The sequence below is a fragment of the Propithecus coquereli genome, unplaced genomic scaffold (genome assembly GCF_000956105.1).
Source record: "Propithecus coquereli isolate 6110/MARCELLA unplaced genomic scaffold, Pcoq_1.0 Scaffold409, whole genome shotgun sequence".
NCBI lineage: Eukaryota > Metazoa > Chordata > Mammalia > Primates > Indriidae > Propithecus > Propithecus coquereli.
In genome coordinates, this window is record NW_012149830.1 from 489,391 (window position 1) to 512,057 (window position 22,667).

A 22,667-nucleotide genomic window follows, 5' to 3' on the forward strand; every position below is an offset into this window, starting at 1 on the left:
AAAAAAAAAAAAAAGTAATAAGAGCCCTAAAGACCACAGTGAGGAGTGGTGAGGAAATCCTGAGTTCCTGGTGGACATCTTCCTGACTGGGGCGGGAGATCATCCTGTACAGCAGAGAAGAGGTCACTGGACCCCCAGGAGCTAAGTTTCAGGGCAAACAACATGCTGGGCCTTCCTGCTTGGCCTTCTGGTTTGGAAAATCATCACTTGCTATGTTAATAAAGACAGCAAGGCCCCCAAAAGAGGTGGGTCAAGAGACCCCTCCAAGCCAATACCTGTGAGCCCAGGCACCTGGTTCCCAAGCCCTAGGTACACTTCCAGTGCCTCCACGGATCACAGCATCTATCCAGCCATTCCTTCTTTTTCCAAGGTTCCCCAGTCTCTTTTCCTTATCTCTCCTTCCCAGAACCTCCAGATCATGGTCAACGCCCACCTCTGGCCTCCTCTCCCAGGTCTCCACAGCTCTTATCAGACATGCAGCCTGCCACTGGAGGCAATCCTCTAGTGGGCCAACGTCTGCCCACCCCTCTTGGGGGCCAACAAGCTTGGACATTTGTCTCAGCTAAAGAGTGCTGCAGTCTCTGTTGGCCTGATTTCATTTTTCAAAGGTCCAGTTCATATTTGGAACAGAGTGGAAGTTATCACAAGAGCTTCATGCTGACACTGCAGCAAAGAGAAATGAAGCCCAGTGACTGGGGATACTACACTGGCTAACAAACTTCACCCAAACTTGAGTTTAACTGGGAGCTGGGGTGGGGAGAGGCTGTGGGTTCAGAAGGAAGCAAAGAACAGAAGAAAGTGGAGGAAGTTCATAGAAAGCGTAAGACAAGGGAGGCTCCATGACAGTTTTCTGTTATCCAAGAAACCAACTCTGAGTCAGCATAGCCTATGTGCCAGATCCCCGTATGCAGGGACATCAGACCCAGGAACCATAAAAGGACTGAGGGCAAGTCAAGCCCATTAGTTATTCCCTGCCCTCTGTAAAAGGCGAGTTCTGTGTCTTGGTCTTTCCAGGAGTCACCTAGTGTGGCTAGGGAGGGCCACAGAGACTTCCTGCCCTGCTGGTTTGTTGCACAACCCGAGAGAGCCACGCACACTTCCCAGCTGAGTCACAGAGGCCCCAGAAATGCACACACTTAATTCTATCAATAACATGCCCCCAAACAGGCACAATCTCAGGCTGGTCTCATCTCCATTCAAAGTTGTGCAGCATGCCAACAGCTTGGGGCAGGTTGTACACAGTTGCCTTCCTTCAGCTGAAAGTGGCAACAGGAAAATTCACAGTGAGCACTGGTTATCTCTCCATTAGAACAAATATGAAAACTATAATATATAAAGAATATGGCCACTCAGAGCCCAGCTTAGCCAATGATCATAAGTTCTTTTTTTTTTTTTTTTTTGAGACAGAGTCTCACTCTTTTGCCCGGGCTAGAGTGCTGTGGCGTCAGCCTAGCTCACAGCAACCTCAAACTCCTGGGCTCAAGCAATCCTTCTGCCTCAGCCTCCTGAGTAGCTGGGACTACAGGCATGCACCACCATGCAGTTGTCCGATTAATTTCTTTCTATTTTTAGTAGAGACGGGGTCTCGCTCTTGCTCAGGCTGGTTTCGAACTCCTGAGCTGAAACAATCCGCCCGTCTCGGCCTCCCAGAGTGCAAGGATTACAGGCGTGAGCCACCGCACCCGGCCTGATCATAAGTTTTTATGTACGACTATGGAAAAGAAAGAAAAAGGACTTACCTCATCTACAGACACAGGAAGGATGACTCGACTACAAGAAAGGGAAAAGATAGTATCAACTTCAGGTTCTGCAACCTGCCTGAGGCTCTTAAAGCCGGGGTCCTCAACCTATGGTGCGTTGTGTAATTATTTCATTATATATTACAATGTAAAAATAATAGAAATAAAGTACACAATAAATGTAATGCACTTAAATCATCCTGAAACCATCCCCCCTCTCCCTGGTCTGTGGAAAAATTGTCTTCCATGAAAATGGTCCATGGTGCCAAAAAGGTTGGGACCACTATCTTAAAGCATCATGTTAGAAGAGTATTCAATGTTCTGTTGTGTATGACACCATACTCACTGAAAAAAAACCCAGCAGAGAAGGCCCTCTGAGTGCTTCGAGGCTAGGACCCTCTATACCCTTCTGGCATCCCATTTAGAACCGTGTGATTCAATCTACACCTGTCCCCCAACTGGCTACTTCCCAAGCCTCTGACTCACATTTGAAGTCACATTTCCTCCTCCCTCACCCACATCTTCTCCAACAAGACTTGCCAATGAGTCCAGTAAAACAGAGTGGTTAACGCAGGAGGGCCTACCATGATGAGGATTCAGACCCAGAGAATCAGGCCTTTGGGATTTACATCTCTGTGGACCCAGCCTCCCCAAAACAGCCCTCTAGCTGAAAAGCTAGGAAAGGGCCAAGCCCCTTGGAGGCTTAATCACCCTAAGAGTACAAACCAACCACTTTTGTTCTAGGGCAGGATATTACAATACAAGCTACTACTATGAAGCCACCAAAAGAGGACACTCAACTTGTGTCCTGACCTCCAGAAGCTGTCCAAAGATACCCCAACTCATCATTTTCTTCTCCATCTCAATTGCTATAGGTACGACCAGTAACCTGATGAAGAAGCCATGGCCAGAAAAATCCCCACAAGGGTCTGAACCCCAGAGGTGCTAGGGCTAGCAGCACTTCTCTGGGGTAGCTTGCATTTTTAATGCAGACCAACGGCCAACCCCGAGTTCAAAGCTGTGAGTTCAGAGAGCTGAGACAAAAACCCTTGGTTGTACTCATACAAGTCAAGCCAGTTCCCAAGCTTAGAGTCTCAGTCCCCAGACCCTTGCTGGAATCCTCTGGGCCCTTCTGTGTCTTGCATGCTTAGTGAAGCGTGAGCTGCTATGCCCTCCTTCTTCTGCACTGGGTTCGTCATTCGGGCTCCTTGCTCCAGACTAGTAAATAGCTCACTATTTTCTAGTTCCACAAAGGTCCCCCAGGCAGCAAGAAGCACACAGAGGGGTCTAAGGAAAACATCATGCTAAAGGCACTGAGCAGAAAAGTTGCAGGAAAAACAAAATGGGCTCCAAGTCTTTACTGTCTGCTCACAACTCCTCTCCTCTAGAAGGACTCAAATAACGTAAACCCTCCAGTTTATTGGATGCTGCCACTAACGCTCTCCTCCCATTAGAGAAAAGCAACAATGCAGAAAAATACTCTCAATTTGGAGGCCAGAATTTCTGCACCCTCAGAAGAAACTTCCTAGAAAACAATAAGCCTTTTATCTTTAAGAACAGCAGCAAAAATCACATTCAAGAATTTGCAGAAACCAAATCAAGGAGAATCCTGCTAGAGGAAGTGTCAGAAAAATCAACAGGGACAACCTTCAAACCCTGGGTGGGCCCCAAGTCTCCTCCCAGAAAAGACTGGCATTGGCCAACTCCTGATAGGATGCTCTGAGGCTGCTTACGTTACAACAGCACACCCAGATGTTGCTCCCTCGCTCCTTAGGAAAACCACATCAGCGACAATAGGGTACAATTCCAAAGAACAGGGCCACAGAAGCACTGCTGGGCTGAGACTGGAGCAGCGCTCACTACAACATGACCTTCACTCGCACTCTTCCCAGAGCTGCAGCGCTGCAGCCACAGCCAAGTGGCTCAAATGCCCCCCCATCCCTGCCCTGTGTGATGTACACACAGGGCACAAGTCGAGCCGGAAGGAAATGCAGGTGCCAGGCAGGCTCTGCATCCCCAGCACCTTGGACTTTTCCCTGGCAGGCTTCAAGGGGAGGAGAACAAAGAATGGGAAAGGAGCTCCTCTCTTCAAAACTCACTCAGATCTCTTCTGAAGGTCCCTTCCTTTCCCTGCCTGACCTTCTTTTCAAAACTACAGATTTCTGCAGAGTCTAAGATTCATCTGGGAATAGGAAAAAAGATCAGAAGAATGGAAAAAGCCTGTTACTCTGGACATTCAAGATTAAAATCCAAAGTGTACCATGTTCTCCTCCTGTTGACATCCTAAGGGTCTTCCTCCTCATCACATAAAGCTCTGAGTCCTGGCTGCATTAACATCAGACTGGATGTCAAGAAGTAGAGATGGGGGGCCTGAAAATAATGCTCTTCGGATGAGGTGCCAACCTGGGATGACACCTGGGTCTCTGCTCCCTTTGTTATCCAAACTCCACACTATGTCCTAAATGTCCTAGACACCTCCAAGAAGCAAGCCTGGTGAGGATGGACAAAGTGTCTTCACTGGCAACATGGAAAGAGCCCTCTGTACAACTGCCTGGCTACCCAAAGAGTTCCACAAGTCACTCTCCGCTTGGACTTCTCCCACTTCCGGACTTCCAGGGCTTCTGGCCCAGTGCTGCCACTTGCTCTCCCTCCAGGGAAGCAGTTTGGCTGCACATTCTGCGCACACACACCCAGTCTCTCCTCTTTTTTGCGGAAAAAAGTCCTGTGATATTTACTTGGAACCAGGAGCTTCAGCAATGGGCCATCTTATACTTGAAAGATTTAGCAATTCAAACATCTCCACCTGTCACCCAGTCCCCTGGATGACAGGAGCAAACCCATCTTCCTGTAACTCCTACCAGAAGTCACCAGTTTCCCAGCCTCCTAGTCACTCCTCAAGAACTCCCCTACTCTTCACTGTCTTTCCTCAATTAATGGCTTTATGGACACCTCAGTTCCTCAAAGCAATTTCCCCATCTCTCTGCACCAAGACTGAGGACCTCCTGAGACAAGCTGGCCCTGCCTTGGTGCCCCCCACCTCCAATAAGGGGTATATTCATTTATAAACATACTCTCTTTCTGGACTGTCCTCTACCCTGGTAACTTCTTAGTCCCTCGTATCACTTCAGACCCTGCCCAGTATCTTCTGGACTCCTCACCCAAGTGTCCCCAAGTCCCAAGCTTTTTTCCAAATGCCTCCTCTTCTGTACCTACTGCTTGGGCGCCTTGTCACTCCAGTCCCCTGTATCTCAGCCCCCTGTGCTTTACGTCTTCAGACCCTTCCCCTGTCACCCAAACCTGGCCCTGACTCTGAAGTCCTTTTCTGTGTCCAGTTAATACAATCCTTCTCCTGATGTCTAAGGTGGCCACTCCTCATGCTCCGGGTTCCCCTCAGCACTCCTCCCCATCATCTCAACTCCGTTCTGGAGCTGTCTTATCTGATCTTCCCTCCTCCTTAGTACTCTCGAACCCCTCCCCACCACCGGGGGCCCTGCCTGCCCTTGCGCGATGGTCTTCAGCCGCTAAGACGACAACTCCGTCTCCGCCGGTCCCCTCAGCCCAGCCTGCAGTTCTGGCTGGCCCCTTCATCCCTCAGCTCCCACTGCAAGACCACCCCACATCTCGTGCTCTCTGTCCCCTCAGCCCCTCCTCATGCCCTGTCTGGCTCTCACTGTCCCCTTGACCCCACATCAGGCCCTGTCTTGCCCTCATCGTCCCCTCGCCTCCCCTCAAGCCTGTTCGGCCCTCACTGCCCCTTGGGTCCCACCTCAGGTGCTGTCTGGCCCTCTCTATCCCCCATGGCCCCACCTCAGGCCCTGTCCGGCCCTCACTGTCCCCTCGGCCCCTGCTGGGTCGCCCATCCAGCGCTCTCCGTCCCCTCCACCGGGCCATCAGCCTCCCTGGTCGTCATCCCCAACCCTCCCTTCCTCCTCCCTTCCGCACAGCCGGCCGGACACTCACTACTCCTTGAGCACCACCATGTCGCTTCGCGGCTCGGTGGCTGCCCGCTGCCCGCCCGGCCTCCCGCCCGCTTCCCGGCGGCCGCTCTCCCCGTGGCCCGGCCCGGCCCGGCTGCCTGTGCGCCTTCGTCGTGGTCTGCTCCGTCCCCGCCGCTCTCGCTGCGGTCGCCGCGCCGGCTCCTGCCGCCCCGGCCTCGCCGCCTCCCGCGCCGCTGCCGACGCCGCCCGGAGCTCCGGTTCCGCAGCGCCGCGCGGGGGCGGGGCGTCTCTGCGGCAACCAGAGCGTCACACGTCGCGGTGCGCGCTGACCTCAGCGCGGAGGCGGGGCCTTCCCGAGCCCGCCCCGTCCCGTCCTTAAATCGGCCGCGGCGCAGGGCTCGCCATCCAAGGTGGGCCCGCCCCGTGCGCCAGACCCGGGCAGTAGGCGGAGACACTGAGGTGTCTGGCAGGGTCCTGGGTGTAAACGCTCTTCTGCAGCCGGAGCCGGAATGCACCTGTATGCTGGGGCCTCCCCGGTGGGGTGCGTTGAGATCCGGAAAAAGGTTGTGTCAAAAAATATTAATAAGAAACACATTTATGTGCAAGTCCTCTTCTAAGTGCTTGACCCCTCGCAACAACTCTACCAGAAAGGTACTGTTACTCTTCCCATTTCACAGGTGAGGAGAAGGAGAAGGACTTGTCTAAGTCCACAGCTGGTATGTGGTGGAGCTCGGATTTTAACCAAGCAGTCGTAGTGTAATGTCATCCATCCAGTAAATATGTGCTGAGTGTCTGTTGTGTCCCAAGCCTGTATTTTTGTTGAGAGAGTGAACATGGCAGATACTATGTGGCCCTTTAGGGAACTCAGGGTCAATGGAGGTGGGTAGGTGGGTAGCTGGGGGAGACAGAACCAGGCAATTAGAACGAACAGGGCTGTGAGAGGTGAAACATGGCCTTGGTGGGGTACACCAGAGGGGTGTGAGGGGTGTAGTCAGGGAAGGCATCCTGGAGGAAGAGACCATCAGCTGAGATCTGCAGTGGCGGGCTGGGGAGAAGAGCACAGAAGGCAGAGTGCATGCAAAGGCTGGAGGCAAGAGGGAGATCACCATGCATTTGGGGAACTGACAGAAGTGACTGGGGCATAAATTTTGGGGGCTGAGGAGCTGGGAGGGGAGTTGGGTGCCTGGTGGGTGATGATAAGGTGTTTAGAGTTTATTGTAAGGGCCATGGGAAGGCATTTAAGGTTCTGAACAGTGATGTGAGCAGGAGTCCTGTGTGAAGGCTCACTCTGGTGGCTGGGTGGAGGAGAGGATATGGAGGCAGGGAGATGAGTTAGGACAGGGCTGCTGCAGAAGTCCAGCTGAAGGTGGACTAAGACAGTGGTTGGAGGGAAGAAAAGGAAGGGGTGGATTCAGGAACAACTCAGAAGGTAAACTCTGCAAGACCTGTGGACTCACTGGCTGAGAGGATGAGAATGAGGAGAGAAAACCACCCAGGTTTTCTGGCCTGGGAGCCTGGACGGACAGTACTGCCCTCGCTGAGAACACAGGAAAGGGAGGTATGGGGGCAGATGATGACTCCAGCGTTGGACTCATTGAGTCCAGAGTGCTCGAAGGGCATCTAGGTGAGAGGGTGAGCAGGCTTCCCAAGAAGGAAGGTCCAAGACAGGCGGCCATATTGCTATCAAGCTGTGACTGATGCTCCAGGACCACCCTGAGTATTGTACTCATTCATCAAATCCTAGGGTGGGGCCACGGAGAGCCCCAGAAATCCAAGCCCAAGCCCCTGGAGGGATGACCAAGAAAAGAGACATTATGACCTGAAGTCCAGGATTAAATAAGTGGCCTGGACCCTGGTCTCCTGAGGGCCTAGCCTAATATCAATGAATAATAATTTAACAAATGCCACATGCTGGCTCTCTCCAGGATGCAAGCAAACCCTGCCCTTTGGGAACTTGCAATCTAGTTGGGAAAACTCCATTTATTCACTTACTGAATAAATATTCATTGACCACCTGGCCCCATCCTATGGCTTTTTCTAGGCACTTAGGATACAGGGATGACCAAAAAAACATGAGGTCTTTCCCTTGCTGAATGGGAAGGAAGTAGAATATAAACGAATACAGAAATCACTTCCAGTAGTGATAGATGTTATGAAGAATAGGTGACTTTGGCCTTGGCGGGTGGCCTTACTCAGGTGGTCAGGGAAGACTCTTGAAGGAGGCAGCATTTAGACTGAGACCAGGATGACTAGGGAGGAATCACTGATAAACTAGCTCCTTAGCTGATAAGAGTTGAGGGAAGGTGGGATTGGAGGGCTGTGCTGGGTGGTGGTGGGGAATAAAAATCCAAACAATCAAAATGCCTGAGTGGCTGGGCGCGGTGGCTCACCCCTGTAATCCTAGCACTCTGGGAGGCTGAGGTGGGAAGATCGCTCAAGGTCAGGAGTTCAAGACCACCCTGAGCAATAGTGAGACCCCGTCTCCACTAAAACAATAGAAAGAAATTAGCTGGACCACTAAAAATATATAGAAAAAATTAGCCAGGCATGGTGATACATGCCTGTAGTCCCAGCTACTCGGGAAGCTGAGGCAGGAGGATCGCTTGAGCCCAGGGGTTTGAGGTTGCTGTGAGCTAGCCTGATGCCACGACACTCTAGCCCGGGCAACAGAGCAAGACTCTGTCTCAAAAAAAAAAAAAAAAAAAAAAATGCCTGAGAAACAGCCTCTTCCCTCCAGGAGCTCATGGAGTGGAGACCTGGCGCTTGCAGAAAACTCTGAGTAGCCACTGGAGATAGCTATAAAGGTGAACACGTGTGACACATGGAACAGTGCAGGAGATGGTTCAGGGAGGTGTGGGAAGTGTCCCAGGATGTGGGGGACATGAACCAGGCTTGGCTAGGAAGAGGGAATGGCATCTCGAGAAGGAAACTAGCATAGACAAAGGCGCAGAGGAAGGATTCCACACAGGTGGAATTTCCTCGTTATTATTATTGGGAAAAGGATGTTATGAGGGAGAAGGGATGGACACTACTGCCCCTCAAAACTACTTCTGCGTGCTCTAGGCTTAAAAGAGGAATGAGGCCACGCGTGGTGGCTGACACCCCTAATCCTAGCACTCTGGCAGCCGAGGCAGGAGGATTGCTTGAAGCTGGGGTTTGAGGCTACAGTGAGCTATGATCTGGCCACTGGACTCCAGCCCTGTCTCTAAAAAAAACAAAAACAAAAGGAAAAAAAAAGGGGAGAGAAAGAAGCAAGTGTCACAGATATCTGTGTCTCTTTCTTTCTTTTTTTCAGAGCCAGGATCTTTCTGTGTCACCCAGGCTGGAGTGCAGTGGCGTCATCATAGCTCACTGCAGCCTCGAACTCCTGGGTTCAAGCGATCCTCCCACCTCCAGCTCCAGTTCCGTGTGTCTTTCTTTGCCTTGTTGCCTCTCTGTCTTCTCTTTGTTTCTCTAGCTCCTTCTGGCCCTCCTCTATGTATCTTTTTGTCTCTCTTCATTTTTCTGTCTCTCCCTGTACCTCCCTCTCTCTCTCTCTTTCTCTCCATTTCTGTTTTCTCTGTCTCTCTACTCCACATCTCTCTCTGTCTCTGTTTCTCTCTCTTTTGCTGTCTCCACTCTGGGTAACGCACCTTCAGCCTATGTTTCTTTCATCGTCTCTTTGCAGCTGTCTCCTTTCCCCCGTCTGTCTACTCTCTGTTCTGTCTCAGTCTTTCTCTCTCTCTCTGTCTCTCTCAATTCCCCCTTCCCCTTCGTCTTGTGTCTGTGGATCTCATGGCTCCAGACCCCCGTGTCCCCACCGCTCCACCCCACACGCTGTGGCTTCTCCTTGCTGGCCCTCGTTACTGCCTCACTTATGGCCATCCCTGTAGCCCATCTCTTGGGGAGACCACTTCACTGTTTCCATCTTCTGCTCTGTCCCTTCCAGGCTGGTGAGAGCATGCTCTTCTCCCAGCCTCTGTCTTGGTCTGTTCCAGCCTCTTTTCTGTTTATTTCTGTCTGTCTCTTTTGAAATTCCATCCCCAAATATTTATTGAGCGGCTATTCCATGCCAGGCACCATTCTAGGCACTGGGGGCTTAGTGGTGACTGAGGCAGAGCAGGTGCCAGCTTTCAAAAAATATTCCTTCTTGGGGAGAGACAGACACTAGACAAAAGAACATAAACAGGTGATCCTGCTGTCCAGCTTGTCCCACTGGGCAGAGGAGTGTTGGCCAGGCCAGGCCAGACTGTGGGCAGGGACTCAGGCCTGGGAGGGTGAGCTAGCTCTGCTCCAAGCTTTGCCTGACAATTTCCCATCTCTAAATAGCGACTGTGGGCCACTCAAGAAACTAGACTAGAGTGTTTAACCCATTTGCTCACTCAACAACATTCATTATGAGCCAGGCTAGGGGAGACCAAAGTAAAAAGAAAAAGGTCCCAGCCCACATAGGGCCACGACCTAATGCAGAAGGGAGACAAGCGTCATTTCTGTTGGAGCAGAGGAAATACACAGGAGATGCTTTGGGCACCCAAAAGAGACCAAGAGGTCCTTTGCTGCCTCCTCTTCTCTCTCTGCCTCTGGCAGTGTTTGACCTATATAGGGTTAAAAATGATTTGAGCAGCTGTGATTTTTTAAAAAAAATTCTTTTGAGCCAACATTTGAAAATGGGGATATTTTATATAAAACTCAGGATTTCCAGCAGAAAAAAATCAGAATCTGGGAGCACTGCGCTCTTTTCGCATGACAGTGATTGGCTGGAGCTGTGTCCGGCTGTCCTTTGAGATGGGGGCTGTGACCTCTAGGTCCCCCCAGGCCCCACTAAATCCTTTTATGTCCCTGACATGGAGATCGAGGTCCAGCTGTCCCCGTGTCACTGCAGAGCATATGCTGTGGCTCTGCTCACACCGGGGAAGTGTTTCTCTGTGCTGTCTCCAGCACAAGTGGGAAAAGGAGAGGCAGCCATAAAGGCATATGGCTGAGCCCAGCGTTCAAGTCCGCAGCCTGGACGGGGAGCAGCCCCCACGCACTTCCATCTAGCGTCTCTCTGCCCTGGCTGCTGTGTAGGGCCCCCAGAGGCCATCCACACCCTCCCCTGCGCCTCAAGCCCCCTCACCTCAGCAGGGTCGGGGGCCAGGCCTCAGAGAGACAGGCAGCCCCTCCCCCCCTGGCTAGGTGGGCATCTCCTTGGGGCTTCTCTGGGAAGGAAAAGGGGCCCCGTTTAGAATCAGAATTCACTGGTGGTCTCGGTCTTCCCACCCAAGGGCCGCCTGCCCCGTCCCTCCCACAGCTCAAGTGGCAGTGCAGACGCCACACCAGCAAACACAGCCTCGGGGAGGGGTGGGGCCAGGTGACAGGGAATCAGGGCAAGAGACAGAGGCAAGGGATTTGTGACATGGAAGGAGACAGGAGCTGAGGAGAAAGCAGTTCTTAGTCATTCTCAGCATACATTTATTGAGTGCTTACTGTGTGCCAGGAAGTAAGCCAGGTGCTGGAAACAGCAAAGGGGCAGGGAAGAGTAGGGGTCAGCTGCTGAGTTGTCAAGGACACTGTATTGACCCTGGTTGATACAGGGAATGGATTAACCCTCCAAGGTACCACTTGGAGGGCCTGGGCTGGGTCCTTGGGCCAGGCCTGCCTAGATGATCTTTCCAGCAATGGAAAGGGATATGGCAAGGTAAGACCCTCCCGCTCTGTTCCATCCAGGTACGAGGCACACGGACAAGCTCCTCCACACGTGCACACCCCAGACACACACACACACAGATACACACACAGACACACACACACACAGAGTTAGAGGCACAGCCAAGCAGTTTTACAAGGAGGAGGAGTAGAGATGCTGCCTAGGTGACCATGATCTGAGTCACCCCACTCAACATAAACCTGTCACCATTCAGAAATTATCTTGAGAAGCTTTTTGGCCAAGTCTTACCAAAATGTGAAAGCCACAAAAGACAAGCGAACAAGGGAATCATTTCTTAAGGCTTCTGCTTAGAGAGGGGTTGTGAGAGGGCTAGGGGTCGGCAGATACAGACCTCACTTTCTCGAGCTGGCCAAGGGCCTGTCCTGATCAGAGCAATGCAAGATAGGTATCCTGTTACGTGGGCCGGGTGAACAGGGAGTGCCTCGTTCCCTGTGCTAGCTGCCTTCTTCCAGGGTCCTAAAAGTAATGCTACTGTTAAGTGCCTGTTAAGTACCAGGTATACTACTGGGCAGGTGCTCACCTACGTGTTCACTTAGCCACACTGTGAAGGTATTACTACCTCCGTTTTACAGATGAGAAACTGAAGCTCCACTGGTGCCTAAGGCCACCAAGACCCCCAACCTTTGCTCTTCCCTCATTGCCTCCTTGGCATGGAGCAATGGAGCCTCACTCTGAGAGGGGTCGAGGCCCCAGATCTGCCCAGGAAGGTGAAAATGACTAACTGCAGAGACCAGGGGGCATGGCGGTGGCTCCATGCTGGCAGGGACTGTGGGTTACCATCCTTGAGTTGGGCTTCCAGTAATTGGCACAGATAAAGTACCTACCTGCCTCAAGAGCCCATGAGAACCCATCCTGTTACCCTTCAGAGGGAGATGAGCTGATGCTTAGATGGCCCTGACTGCCAGTTCTGTGGAGAAGCCTCCTCGGAGGTCACGGCAGGAGCCCTTCACCACGGGATGGCCACAGCTTGTCCGCACCCCGACTCCTGGTCATTATCTGCTCACATTCATACAGGCTGACACAAGAGACCGTTAGAAACCCCACATGGCTGAATGTGTCTGTGCTACTGTCTAGGACAGTCCTGCATGCATAAACCCAATACTAGATATCCCACCGTTTTCGGTGTCCTTGGGGCCTAGGGCAATGTGACGCTATCCTCAGACTGCACAGCACAGGGCCATGACAAGGATTTGAGAAGAAGTAGTTCTTTGACCAGGATGATACTAGGAACAAGAGGGGAAGGCAAATGGAGCAAACCAGAATCCACAGGGGCCTGTGGCTACATTGTTGGCCAACCCTCCCTGTTTTCGGGCCCAGGCAGTGGGAGCTGCAGTCAGAGGCCTCGAGGGTTGGAGGAAGCCAACCACAAAGGAATATCTAGACCCCAGGGCCTGGTGAAGAGAGGGGCTCCGGGCAGTGCTCCAGAGGCTGGCTCAGCCCCTTCCTCACTCTGAAAGCACAGGGCCAGGTGTCACTCCCTGCTTCTTCCCACCAGGGCCCTGCAGGACAAGGGAAAAGACAGGAGCACTGCGGCCACTAGGTGCCCACTGCCTTGATCAGCCATGGTCCCTCCCCCATCTCAGGGTACTCCTCTTGGGGGTTGAGGTCACTAGGGAATTTCTCCCCCAGGTACTCATCAGCCTCCAGGGCCAACACGATTCTACCAAGCCCACTGCTTCCTCTGAGAAAGCTCTTGGCCCCCAGAAACAGACTATGCCTGGGCTGGTTCCCCTTCCTCAGGCAGTTGCCTCCCTGCTGCAGAGGCCTGGTGGCTCCCGGGGCTGCTGCTCCAAATGGAATGTCCCTGTCCAGAGGGCCTTGGCCGCTCCAATGACTTAAGACCCATGTGAGTCCTGGTTCTAACCTTGAGCAAGTTAGTGTACTTGTTTGGGCCTCAATTTTTTCAGCTATAAAATAAGGATAGTATCTATTTGATTCCTAGATTGTCATCACAATTCAGTGATAACAGGGAAACATGTAAACTGCCAACTCTGTACAAAGTCAGGGTAGAATGGCCCCTGACTAGGCGGTGGGGGTGCAGGTGGTACCCGACCCCTCTGGCTACCCACAACCTTTGTGCTCTGTGACTATCTTCATGCCTCAAGTCCCCAAACACTGTTGGCCCTGAACTGCTTTCCACCCTTGATGCTAGTTTCTCATCCCACAAAGGGCCACACCCTTGGGGAGGGTGGGAGAATGAGGCAGCAGCCCCCATTTTGGCTGGGCCTGGGCACTGCTGGGTACAGCACAGGCCATGTCCGCCCAACCTCAATACCACATCTTCCCAGCTGGAAGGGCCCTACCTCATTTGTTTTCCCGATCTGCATTCCTCTTCCGTGGTGGGTCTCAAGCTCAGGGAGGCACCAGAATCCCCAGTCAGAGGCACGACCTAGACCTAGAGCCCATGTTCCTAACCAGCGCCCCAGGAGCTTCTGCTGCGGGTGCTCACTGGGCCACGCCTGGAGTCAGATGGCTCTGGTTTTCTCCTCAGCAGGAAACCTGCCACACTGTCAGAGCCACAAAGTTCGTGAGTCATGAGTGTGCAGAAAGCAATGCAAGTGCTTCATTGTAACAGGCTGGACTTGAACTCAGCCTTTCCTAAATTTGACTATAGAACTTGTTAAAAAACTAGAATGATCATTAACTTATCACAGAATAAGTGTTCTAAGGAGTGGTTTGGGAAATGTGGACCTATTTCTCTCTCCTCGGTTTTTTTGGGGGGAGAAGGGGAGTTTGATTTTACCATTTGAGTGGACTAAAGCCTAGGAGACGGGGTGTGTTTGAGGTGCCCCGGTGTTAATGCAGAGCTTGAATTCGGCCTGGCTGCCCTCTCCTGTTCTCCTTCGTCCCCCCACCACATCCTGACTCTGCTCTCTCTGAGCCTGTGGCTCTCCTGGGCTCACCTTGTGTCCTGAGCTCAGGGGAAACCTTCAGGGTTGTGGAAGGGTGACAGGAAATCTGTGTAGGGGATGGAAAGGGTTGGGATTAGCCTGTTTGGCTGAGGGAAGCAACGGGGCGGTGGTCCACACTTCTAAGATGTCTGCACAAGCCCTGTTTGTTTGGGGATGGGAAAGTAAGGTCTTTTCCTGGCCGGCCCACCGCCCCTCCCAAGACGGCAGTCCCCCAGAGAGATGGGGAGCAGCTGGGTATGGCTGGGGCTGGTCAGTGGCAGAAAATGCTGTCCTGCCTTTTCTTCTCAAGGTCAAAACAGGCACATGCAGCCATTAACTGATATGCTAGAAGGGGCATCCCTTACCCAGGAGGAAAATGGATTTATTGCTTTATAAAAAGAAGTCTGACAAAACTTCAAAAGAGGAAAAAAACAACTAAAAACCTAAAAAATCAACTCACCCCTCTCAGCACTCCCAGGAGGTCTCAGACACATTTCTGGGGGCAGTCAAGGTGGGTGGGTGGGTGGGTGAGCCAGGAAGGCCTGGCCTCTCCCGCGTAAACAGTGCCAGGGCCCTGGCAGAGTCCGCCAGCAGGGGGCGCTATGGCCCTGTGGCCTTATACTGGCTCCTGGCTGTGAGCCAGGCGGCTCCCTCGTGCAGGGCCTGTTGCAGGCCTGGTTGGCTCCTGGTCTGGCGGGTGGGAACAGGGGCAGACGCCCCCAGAGCCCACCCACACCCCATCTCACACATACCACATGCACACACACACCCTGGGGCCCATCACAAATCCACTTCCCAGCCCAGGCCTGGGCCTCCACGTCTGTGAGCCGCAGCCTTACTCCCACCCCCACAGAACAGCTGTGTATGTGGGGGGCGCCCTGGTGGTGGTCCTTTAATCCCCCTCAGGTGGCAGACTGGCCTCAGGTGGCAGGGGAAATGCGCTGCCCCTGTAGGCCCTGAGGGAAGAGACGCGGGACTTCCGGTCGTCAGCCTTGTCCACACTCCTGAGGCTTTTGTGCGACCACCTGGCCCTCATCCCTCCCCAGGCTGGAAGCCAGGGGGGCTTCTCCACAGGCCTCAAATGGGAGGACAGGCCATGGGGGGCTGGAATTACAAAGGAGTTAGCACCAACAACAGGAAGCGGGTCCTTCCTTCCTCAGGCAGCCTCACACTGGCCAGAGGAGGAGGTGAGGGGCCAGGCGAGGGGGTGCAGACAGTGCAAGCCTTTGTCCTTGGGCAGGCGTGGCCGGTGGGCATGCAGCCAAGAGGCAGGTGGCGGCAGGGGATGGCAGACCCCTCTGCTTTGGCAAGAGGCAGAATCCAGACACTCGAGGGAGAGAGCCTCCTCCTGCAGGCACCGTGGAGCCCCGGGGCCCCAGGGTCCTTCGGGGGCAGCAGCAGAGCAGCCCCTGCTTTTAGCAATAGAGACTGGCCCGTCCTGGGCCTTCTCCTGTCCTTCCACCACAGAGCTCTGAGGCAGACCAGGCCCCTGGGACGGAGCGTGGACTCCAACATGGTGAAGGAGAGGGTCCTAGGGGTGCGTGGGGTCCTCTGGGGTGGGGAGGAGGACACGGATCAGTCACTGAAGCACAGGCAGGAGGCCCCAGTTCCGAGGTGGCAGGCGCTACACAAAGGCCTCCCGGTTGGATGAACCGTTGATCTTGAGGAAAAGCTTGTCGTCCTCCTGCTTCTGCTGCAGCTGCCTCTCCAGCTGGCGCCGGTAGCAAATCAGGTAGAGGGGCAGGCAGAACCCCAGCATGCTCAGGGCAAGCAGCCCCACGTTCACCTGTGGGCAGGGAGCAGCCAGGCCGTCACAGTGGGCAGGGGCGAGGTTCCAGATCCTCACACTCAGGTTTGGGAAAGGGGAGAAGGGCACAGGAGAGGAGAGGAAAAAACAAAACACGAAGGTCCAAAAGGTCCGAGAGCCCGTCCTTCCACATTCCAGCATCCGAATTCCCCAGTTTTCCATGGGCCTCGGCAGCCCTCGGGGCCTGGGCCCCATCTCAGACCTATTGATCTGAATCTCCAGGGGTGGGGCCGGGGTTGGGACAGGCCCCTGGTACCTAGTCAAGAATCCCTGCCCTTGCAGGAGGGGCTGGGACAGGAATGCTATTCCATTTACCCCGAAATCAGCCCCAGAGGGGATTTCTCTCCTCCTGTCTGGCCACCGTTCACAAGGGGACCCTGAATTGATCCTAACCCAAATTTCCAAACAGCCCATCCTCAGGGCTCTGAAGCCCCCTAAGTGATGCCTCCCAGCTCCCAGTCAGCAGGTGCCCCGGGCCCCCTGCCCCCGACCTTTCTTACCCACAGAGGGTCTCCTTGGAGGGGACCCATCATGGCCAGAAACAGTGGCTGCTGCAGGAGAGCAAAGAGCGCGCTGACCAGAGACTGCAGTCCTGTGAGGCTGCCGAACTGAGTGGAGGGGTACCTGTCGGGGCAACCGACACTCGTCACAGCCAGTGCCATCCTCGTAGGCTCAGCCTGGCCCCAGGTGTCTGGTGACCCCAGGATGCACCCTTGGCGCCAGAGAGGGGTGGGGTGCTGGCCCCTGAATTACTTTCTGCTGAGCAGTTCTGCAAAGTGTTTCTCTTTCCGACCAGCCCGAGGCCCCAGAGTCTGGGGAGGGCCATACCACCTAGATGTGCCCCAGGCCTACGGGTGTCTGGCTGAGCTGAGTGGAAAGTGTGGTGCTGGCAGGAGTCTGCAGCTTGGGAAACAGGCCCAGGGAGCAGGTTGGAGGCTGGGCCAGGCGCTGCTGTACCCTCATCCAGAGGAGCATTGTGTAATCACGGAAAGTCAGCATCACAGCTCTTGCCTGACTCCCTCAGGCCCTGCCAGGGCAACCACAACTTCCTCCAGGCCTGGCACAGGGGAGGCGGAGGACAAGCAGACCTGGAATGACCCCATGGGATGCTGTAGGACGGGGAGAGAGTTCTGGGTTAAATCTTAACACACATCAGGCTTTGCTGCCCCAGAAGCAGGAAGGGGCTGCCAGCAAGGAATGAGCTGGTTCCACAGCCAGAGACAGTAGATGATGGCGTTCAGGTTCCAGTTTTCGGGCCACGCCCCAAGCCAGAGAAGGAGGAACACTGTGGTTTCTTATGGAGGTGTGGTCTCTTAGGAAGAGATGCACATTTCATTTTAGCCAGGGCCCAAGAAAGCTATGCAGACCTGAGCCCTTAGAGGCTCTAGGTGAGGACTGTTTGGTACAACTGGGCTCCGTACTTATGCTGCTGCCCCTGGTAAGGGCCATGTGAACTTCATCATTTAGCTTCAGGCAGCCAGAACCCACCCCTGCCCGTTCCAGTGAGCAGCCAGGGCCAGCCCCAGGACTCAGCTGAGTGGCGGCCCCTGAGGCCACAATGAGCTGCACAGGGCACTAACCCTGGCAGAGGGAACTGACTTCGTGTTAAATGCCAAGGCTCATGGGCACCCAACTGTCTGCCCACTGACCCACCTCCCACGAAGTATGGCCTTCCCCTGACACACCCAGCTGGAAACCTGGTACCTCTCCCCTGATGCAAGCAGATGAACCCTGCTAGGGCAGCTGTCCAAGCCTCAGAGTCTCAGTCCCACCAGCGACTTCCCTCAGGCCATTCCCACACCCTCGGCCACCAAACCACCTGCAGCTTCCAGGACTTACACAGCAGCATACAGGCCCCCGGCGGCAGAGTGGATGAATCCTCGGACAATTGTGTGCAGGATGAAGGAGATGATCTGAGGGAGGGAGAGCAAAGCATGAGCAGAAGTCCCCGAGGGGCCCTCACCTTGTCCCCCACCCTCCAGCAGTAGCAGCCTGAAGTCAGCTTGGACCAGCTCTCCAGAGCCAGCTGTTGAATTTTCAGAAATTTTACAAGCCAGTTGTTAAACATAGTGATTACTGAAAATTAAATTACATAAACTTACAATTAAATAAATAAATTATATTACAATAAAGGTGATGAATACTCAAAACTCATCACTTCCTAGTTATTTCACTACCTTTCGGTTTCACTACTATCGGTTTCACTACTATCGGTGCTCCTCGGGGTTTTCACACCTATTGTATGTGTGTGGTAGAAACACCAGGTGATGGTGTGTTGCTGTGACTCTCTTTCCAACCCACAGTCAGTGACGTCATGCTGGCAGCTTGAAATCAGCCATGATGACATCACAGCATTTACACCACACAGATCTGCAAACGCTGCAAATCGGGGCTCTGTTGTTAAATATGCATCCACACAGCACTCCTGAGCAGGAGGGTCACTAACCTGACCTTGATCTCCTACCTTTACCCACCTGAGGAGTGTGCAGAGGGCTCCCTGCCTGATCACTCCCTAGCAAAATTCTGTTGCTGTCTGTGGGAGGCCCCTTCCCAGGCAGGCCACTGCCAGCAGGCCCAGCGAGCTCTGAGAAGCACTTGTTAATGATTCTGGAGAGGCACAAGAGCTGTTCACGTTGCCACCAGGACCCTGTGTTTGCCCTTTTTCTTTTGTACATGGCCCTGCCATCTTGCTCGGCAGCCAGGACCTGTTCCCAGGAATGCGGATGGTGGAGGGAGCAGGGGCTGCGCCCGAATGCGCACGCACACCTGTGCAGGCACCCCCTCTCCACTTCAAATGACTTGTTGCCTTTTCACAACTTTTCTTTCAATGAGAACTAAATAAAACAAAAAGCAGATGACTGACCCCACTGAGCATTGCCCCTCACTTGGAAAAGGTGGTCAGGGCAAAGGTCTGCCAGTCTTGCAGAGAGAACAACCCAGGAGACCAGGGAGGGCACGAGGGATGCCATAACATTCCTCCCTGGAACTGGCACAAGGTTTCAGTGCCTTACCTGGTCTGCATGCTCAGTGTGAGCACATACACAAGAGAGTACTGATGGTTAAGTTCATGTACCTTAACACCTGGCCACTTGTAAATAGGGAGGGACTCTTGCTTTCCTCCTGGATCTGGCCCGAGATACCATCTGGACTTGGGCTACACCCATCTGGAAACAAAGCCGTCACTCATGTCTCTCCAAAGTCTGTAGACTTGGGGATTGGGCCAAACCTCTGCTAGACCACCTTCATAGATCTGTGGGTAGAGCCAGGCAGGTGACAAAGTCTACCTGGCTCGTAATCTCTGACAAAAGTCAATTTGCAAAAGCCTTAGAAAGCTTGTGCAAAGGAATTAAGCTTTTGAACCCAGAGAGCAAAGCCATCATCATGGTCTTTCTCCATGCTCCCCAGTGGAGAGACCCTGTGGGCACTCTTGTACCAGGGTGTTCCCGCCAATACCACACATTGGCCAGACCTCTTTGGACATCAAATTCTAGCTGTTTGAGCAAATGCAAAACTAACCACACAACTACCCTAAATGGACTGAACCCCTGCAGGGTTCCTGGAAATGGCATGATGACGGTTTTCATAGTAAGCAAGATGCCCAAAAGATCGAGAATAATATGCCTTCACAGAGAAGAGATCCTCTTCTCTGTGAGAGACGACCCAAGTTTCCTTTACAGCTCACCCTCAGCCTCAAGCAAGAGCCCAGCAGGCAACAGGCCCTCAGTAAATAATGGTAGGTAGTGGGCTGGCGGGTTGAATGGAATAAATGAAAGTCACCATTTGTTTTGTTGATGGATTCCATGACACATCACACAACTTTTAGTCTCTAAACAACGCCCCTTCTTGTTGTCCCATACCCTACCTGCCCTCTCCCTCTCCCCACACCCACCTGCAAAGGCAAGTTGGGGATAAGGCAGGTCACCCCAAAGCCCACAAGCAGCAGGTTTGTGAAGGCAAAGGCCCGCATGGCGTTGGTGATCTTCTGGATCTGCCGGTCCCGCTTCTTCTTCTTCTCGCCTCTGTGGAGACACGGTGCACACAGGAGCTGGGGAGCTCCTCGGAGCAAGCTGGGTCCCCCCAAGAGTAAGGTGTCAGGAGGAGTCACAGTATGTGAACCAACACAAGAATCAGAGGCTACCCAGGCACATTTTAGGGACTGTGTCAGGGCTAGATCGACACTAGGGACACTCCCCGGTCCTCCTTTTCAGTGGAGCACTGAGTGAACCTCCGTGGAGGGTCTCAGATACGAGAAGGTGGTCACTGACACATTGCACCGCCCGAGGGAAGGCTGAGCTCACGCGGTGGGGAGAGAAGGAGAAGAGTGTGCCCAAGCTAGGATGTGGCAGCGCCTCACTTCGCCATTGGCTTCAAGTCCATCCAAATCTTGCAGGAAGCTGATAAGAAGCCAGGTAATAAGCTAAACAGGAGTGAGTGGCTTTTCCCCCGGGGAGCAGGAATGGGCGAAGGGGAAATAAACATGCAGCAGATGGAACCCGAATGGGCAGAAATAACCTCTTGGCTGCAGGATCTGACCTAGATAACAGAGCATTCTCTGTAATTATTTCTTTGTGAATTAACTATTACCAACCCGAGTCTCACCACCCACACAGACACCCCATGGACGGGGCACACAACATCCAAGAACGAATGGCAAGTGCTCAGAGATGTGCAGGGAGGCCCAGGCCCACCACTTCCTAACTATGTGACCTCAGGCAAACAACTCTAACTCCTAGTTTCAGTTCCCTCATCTGCAAAATAGTACCCACTTCACCATGGTGTCGTGAGGCTTCCCTGAAATACTTTGCATTGGGTGCTTGGCACAGGGCCTGGGACAACAAATAGTAGCTTATTATATCAAGGTGGAGTCAGAGAAGACAGCCTTTAACTCATCCTCTGATCTTAGAGCCCAACCCTTGCATCAAGCAGGGCCCCAGAACCTTGTTTCATCCTCACAATCATGAGCAACTCTCGTAACACACGCGGTTACAGAGACTTACTGCTCACACCTCATGGGACCGGCCCTGTGGGCAAGCGGCTGGCTCTAAGGGGGTCTACGTGCTGCCCCTGCCAAGGGTCGGAGGGAGGGCAGTCAGTCCTAGGGGCACAATGGTTTGCCAGCCAGTGGTCTGCACAAACTTTCCCCTGGTTTTTCTCCTCCTTTTGTCCAGCTTGGTGGTTCCTAAACCTTAGGGCACCAAAGAATTCCCATAAAGAGGTGACAGACCTAAACATGTGCTGAGCCGAACTTTGAGCACACTCCTTTCTCGCTTCTCCTGCTGATTAAAAAACCTAACCCGCCCACCCTGCGCCTGCCTGACACGCAACCCGTGGTCTTTCTGCGGGGGCTGGGTGCTGGGAGCCAGGGCGACAGCCCTGCCTACGCACTGGTTGGCGTCTTTCTCCTCGGGCTCCTCAGAGGCATCCTCGCACTCCTTCAGCCTCCAGTCCATGATGTAGCCGATGACGGGGGCCGTCAGGAGGCAGAGCAGCTGGAGCACGCCGAAGATGGAGGTGTAGAGGGCGACTGGGGAGGAAGATGGCGTGTCACGGGGGGTCCTGGCAGAGAGCCCTGGGGTGGGGGCCGGTACCCACAGGCCCTTCTGGGGTCTCCCTTGTCACTGTGGGTCTTGAGGGGAGCCCAGAGACCCTAACCTCTGAAATCAAAGCCAGAACAAGGGGCAGGTCACCCTATTCTCTGCTCTAGATCCCCTGCCTGTTTCCAGGAATCAGCTAATGAAACCCAGTATGTCACAATGACCTCCTCCAGAAGCTCCGGGAAGTCGCTGATTTGGAAACCACGCAATTACCAATGCCTGTTACTGAGGTTTTGTGTGTGACTTGCCATTAGTTTTCTGCCTCTAGAAATATACCAGGAAGGCACTGGGCTTCCCACGTCACAGGGCTTTGACATCACGTGAGATTTTTCAGAGAAACAGAAGCTGAAAGTTGACTGCCCCACCTCTACCCACACGGTTCTAGCCAAGAGGGACGTCAGGAGCTCAGAGCGAGGAGATTCTGGGATGAACGGAGACTGGCTGGGAGGGGATGTCGCAACGTTCCCTGACAAGCCCCCTGCTTACCCGTGGCCATCACTGCATCAAGAAAGCAAAGGTGAAAAGGCAGAAAGGAGAGAGGTTAGCGCAGAAATCTGAACAGCAGTTATCAAGAGGAGGGGAGAGGAGGCTGGCCAGTTGTGGGCCCAGCACACTCCACGGCCCCCGAGACTCGATGCAGGGCGCTCAGGGGAGGCTCAGCTTGAGCCAGGCCTTTGGGAGTGGGCTCAGGAGAGGGCGCGGCCCGGGCGCCCGCTGACGTTTTCCTGACTGCTGGTGCCGCAGTCACGTGCAGCTAGTACTGGTGAATCAGGCCGTGGTGCTGGTCGTGGCGGGCACTGTGATGGGGAAGTGGCTTGCGTGTGGAGGCAAAATCAGAGCCCCTCCCCCACTATCACACAGCCCCTGGGGCACTACTGCTGTGTCACAGTTACCTCCTGCTGCCCTCGGGGAGAGGGGAAGGTCAAAGAATCCTCCCCGTCACCCTGCCAAAGCATCTGACACCATGGGTCTCCCCTAGACAGCCAGAGCTGGTCTCCCTCCCAGCCCCCCC

General features: G+C 53.7%; 2 protein-coding genes across 4 annotated transcripts in view; both read right to left on the reverse strand.

Moving 5' to 3' along the window:
• The window catches only part of PITPNA (phosphatidylinositol transfer protein, alpha), a 50,865-nt gene extending 44,900 nt beyond the window's left edge, over positions 1-5,965 (reverse strand). The window contains exons 1-2 of the mRNA XM_012652998.1: positions 5,700-5,965; positions 1,740-1,770 (exon numbers count right to left, since the gene is read on the reverse strand). Coding sequence (XP_012508452.1) covers positions 1,740-1,770; positions 5,700-5,719 — 51 coding nt within the window. The 5' untranslated portion in view covers positions 5,720-5,965. The remainder of the gene's footprint in view (positions 1-1,739; positions 1,771-5,699) is intronic.
• An 8,812-nt stretch (positions 5,966-14,777) lies between these two features.
• The window catches only part of SLC43A2 (solute carrier family 43 (amino acid system L transporter), member 2), a 37,763-nt gene continuing 29,873 nt past the window's right edge, over positions 14,778-22,667 (reverse strand). For all 3 annotated transcript variants that reach the window (XM_012653055.1, XM_012653054.1, XM_012653056.1), the window contains 5 exons: positions 21,447-21,585; positions 19,951-20,080; positions 17,901-17,974; positions 16,562-16,685; positions 14,778-16,040 (listed from right to left, as the gene is read on the reverse strand). In XM_012653055.1, coding sequence (XP_012508509.1) covers positions 15,879-16,040; positions 16,562-16,685; positions 17,901-17,974; positions 19,951-20,080; positions 21,447-21,585 — 629 coding nt within the window. In that variant the 3' untranslated portion in view covers positions 14,778-15,878. The remainder of the gene's footprint in view (positions 16,041-16,561; positions 16,686-17,900; positions 17,975-19,950; positions 20,081-21,446; positions 21,586-22,667) is intronic.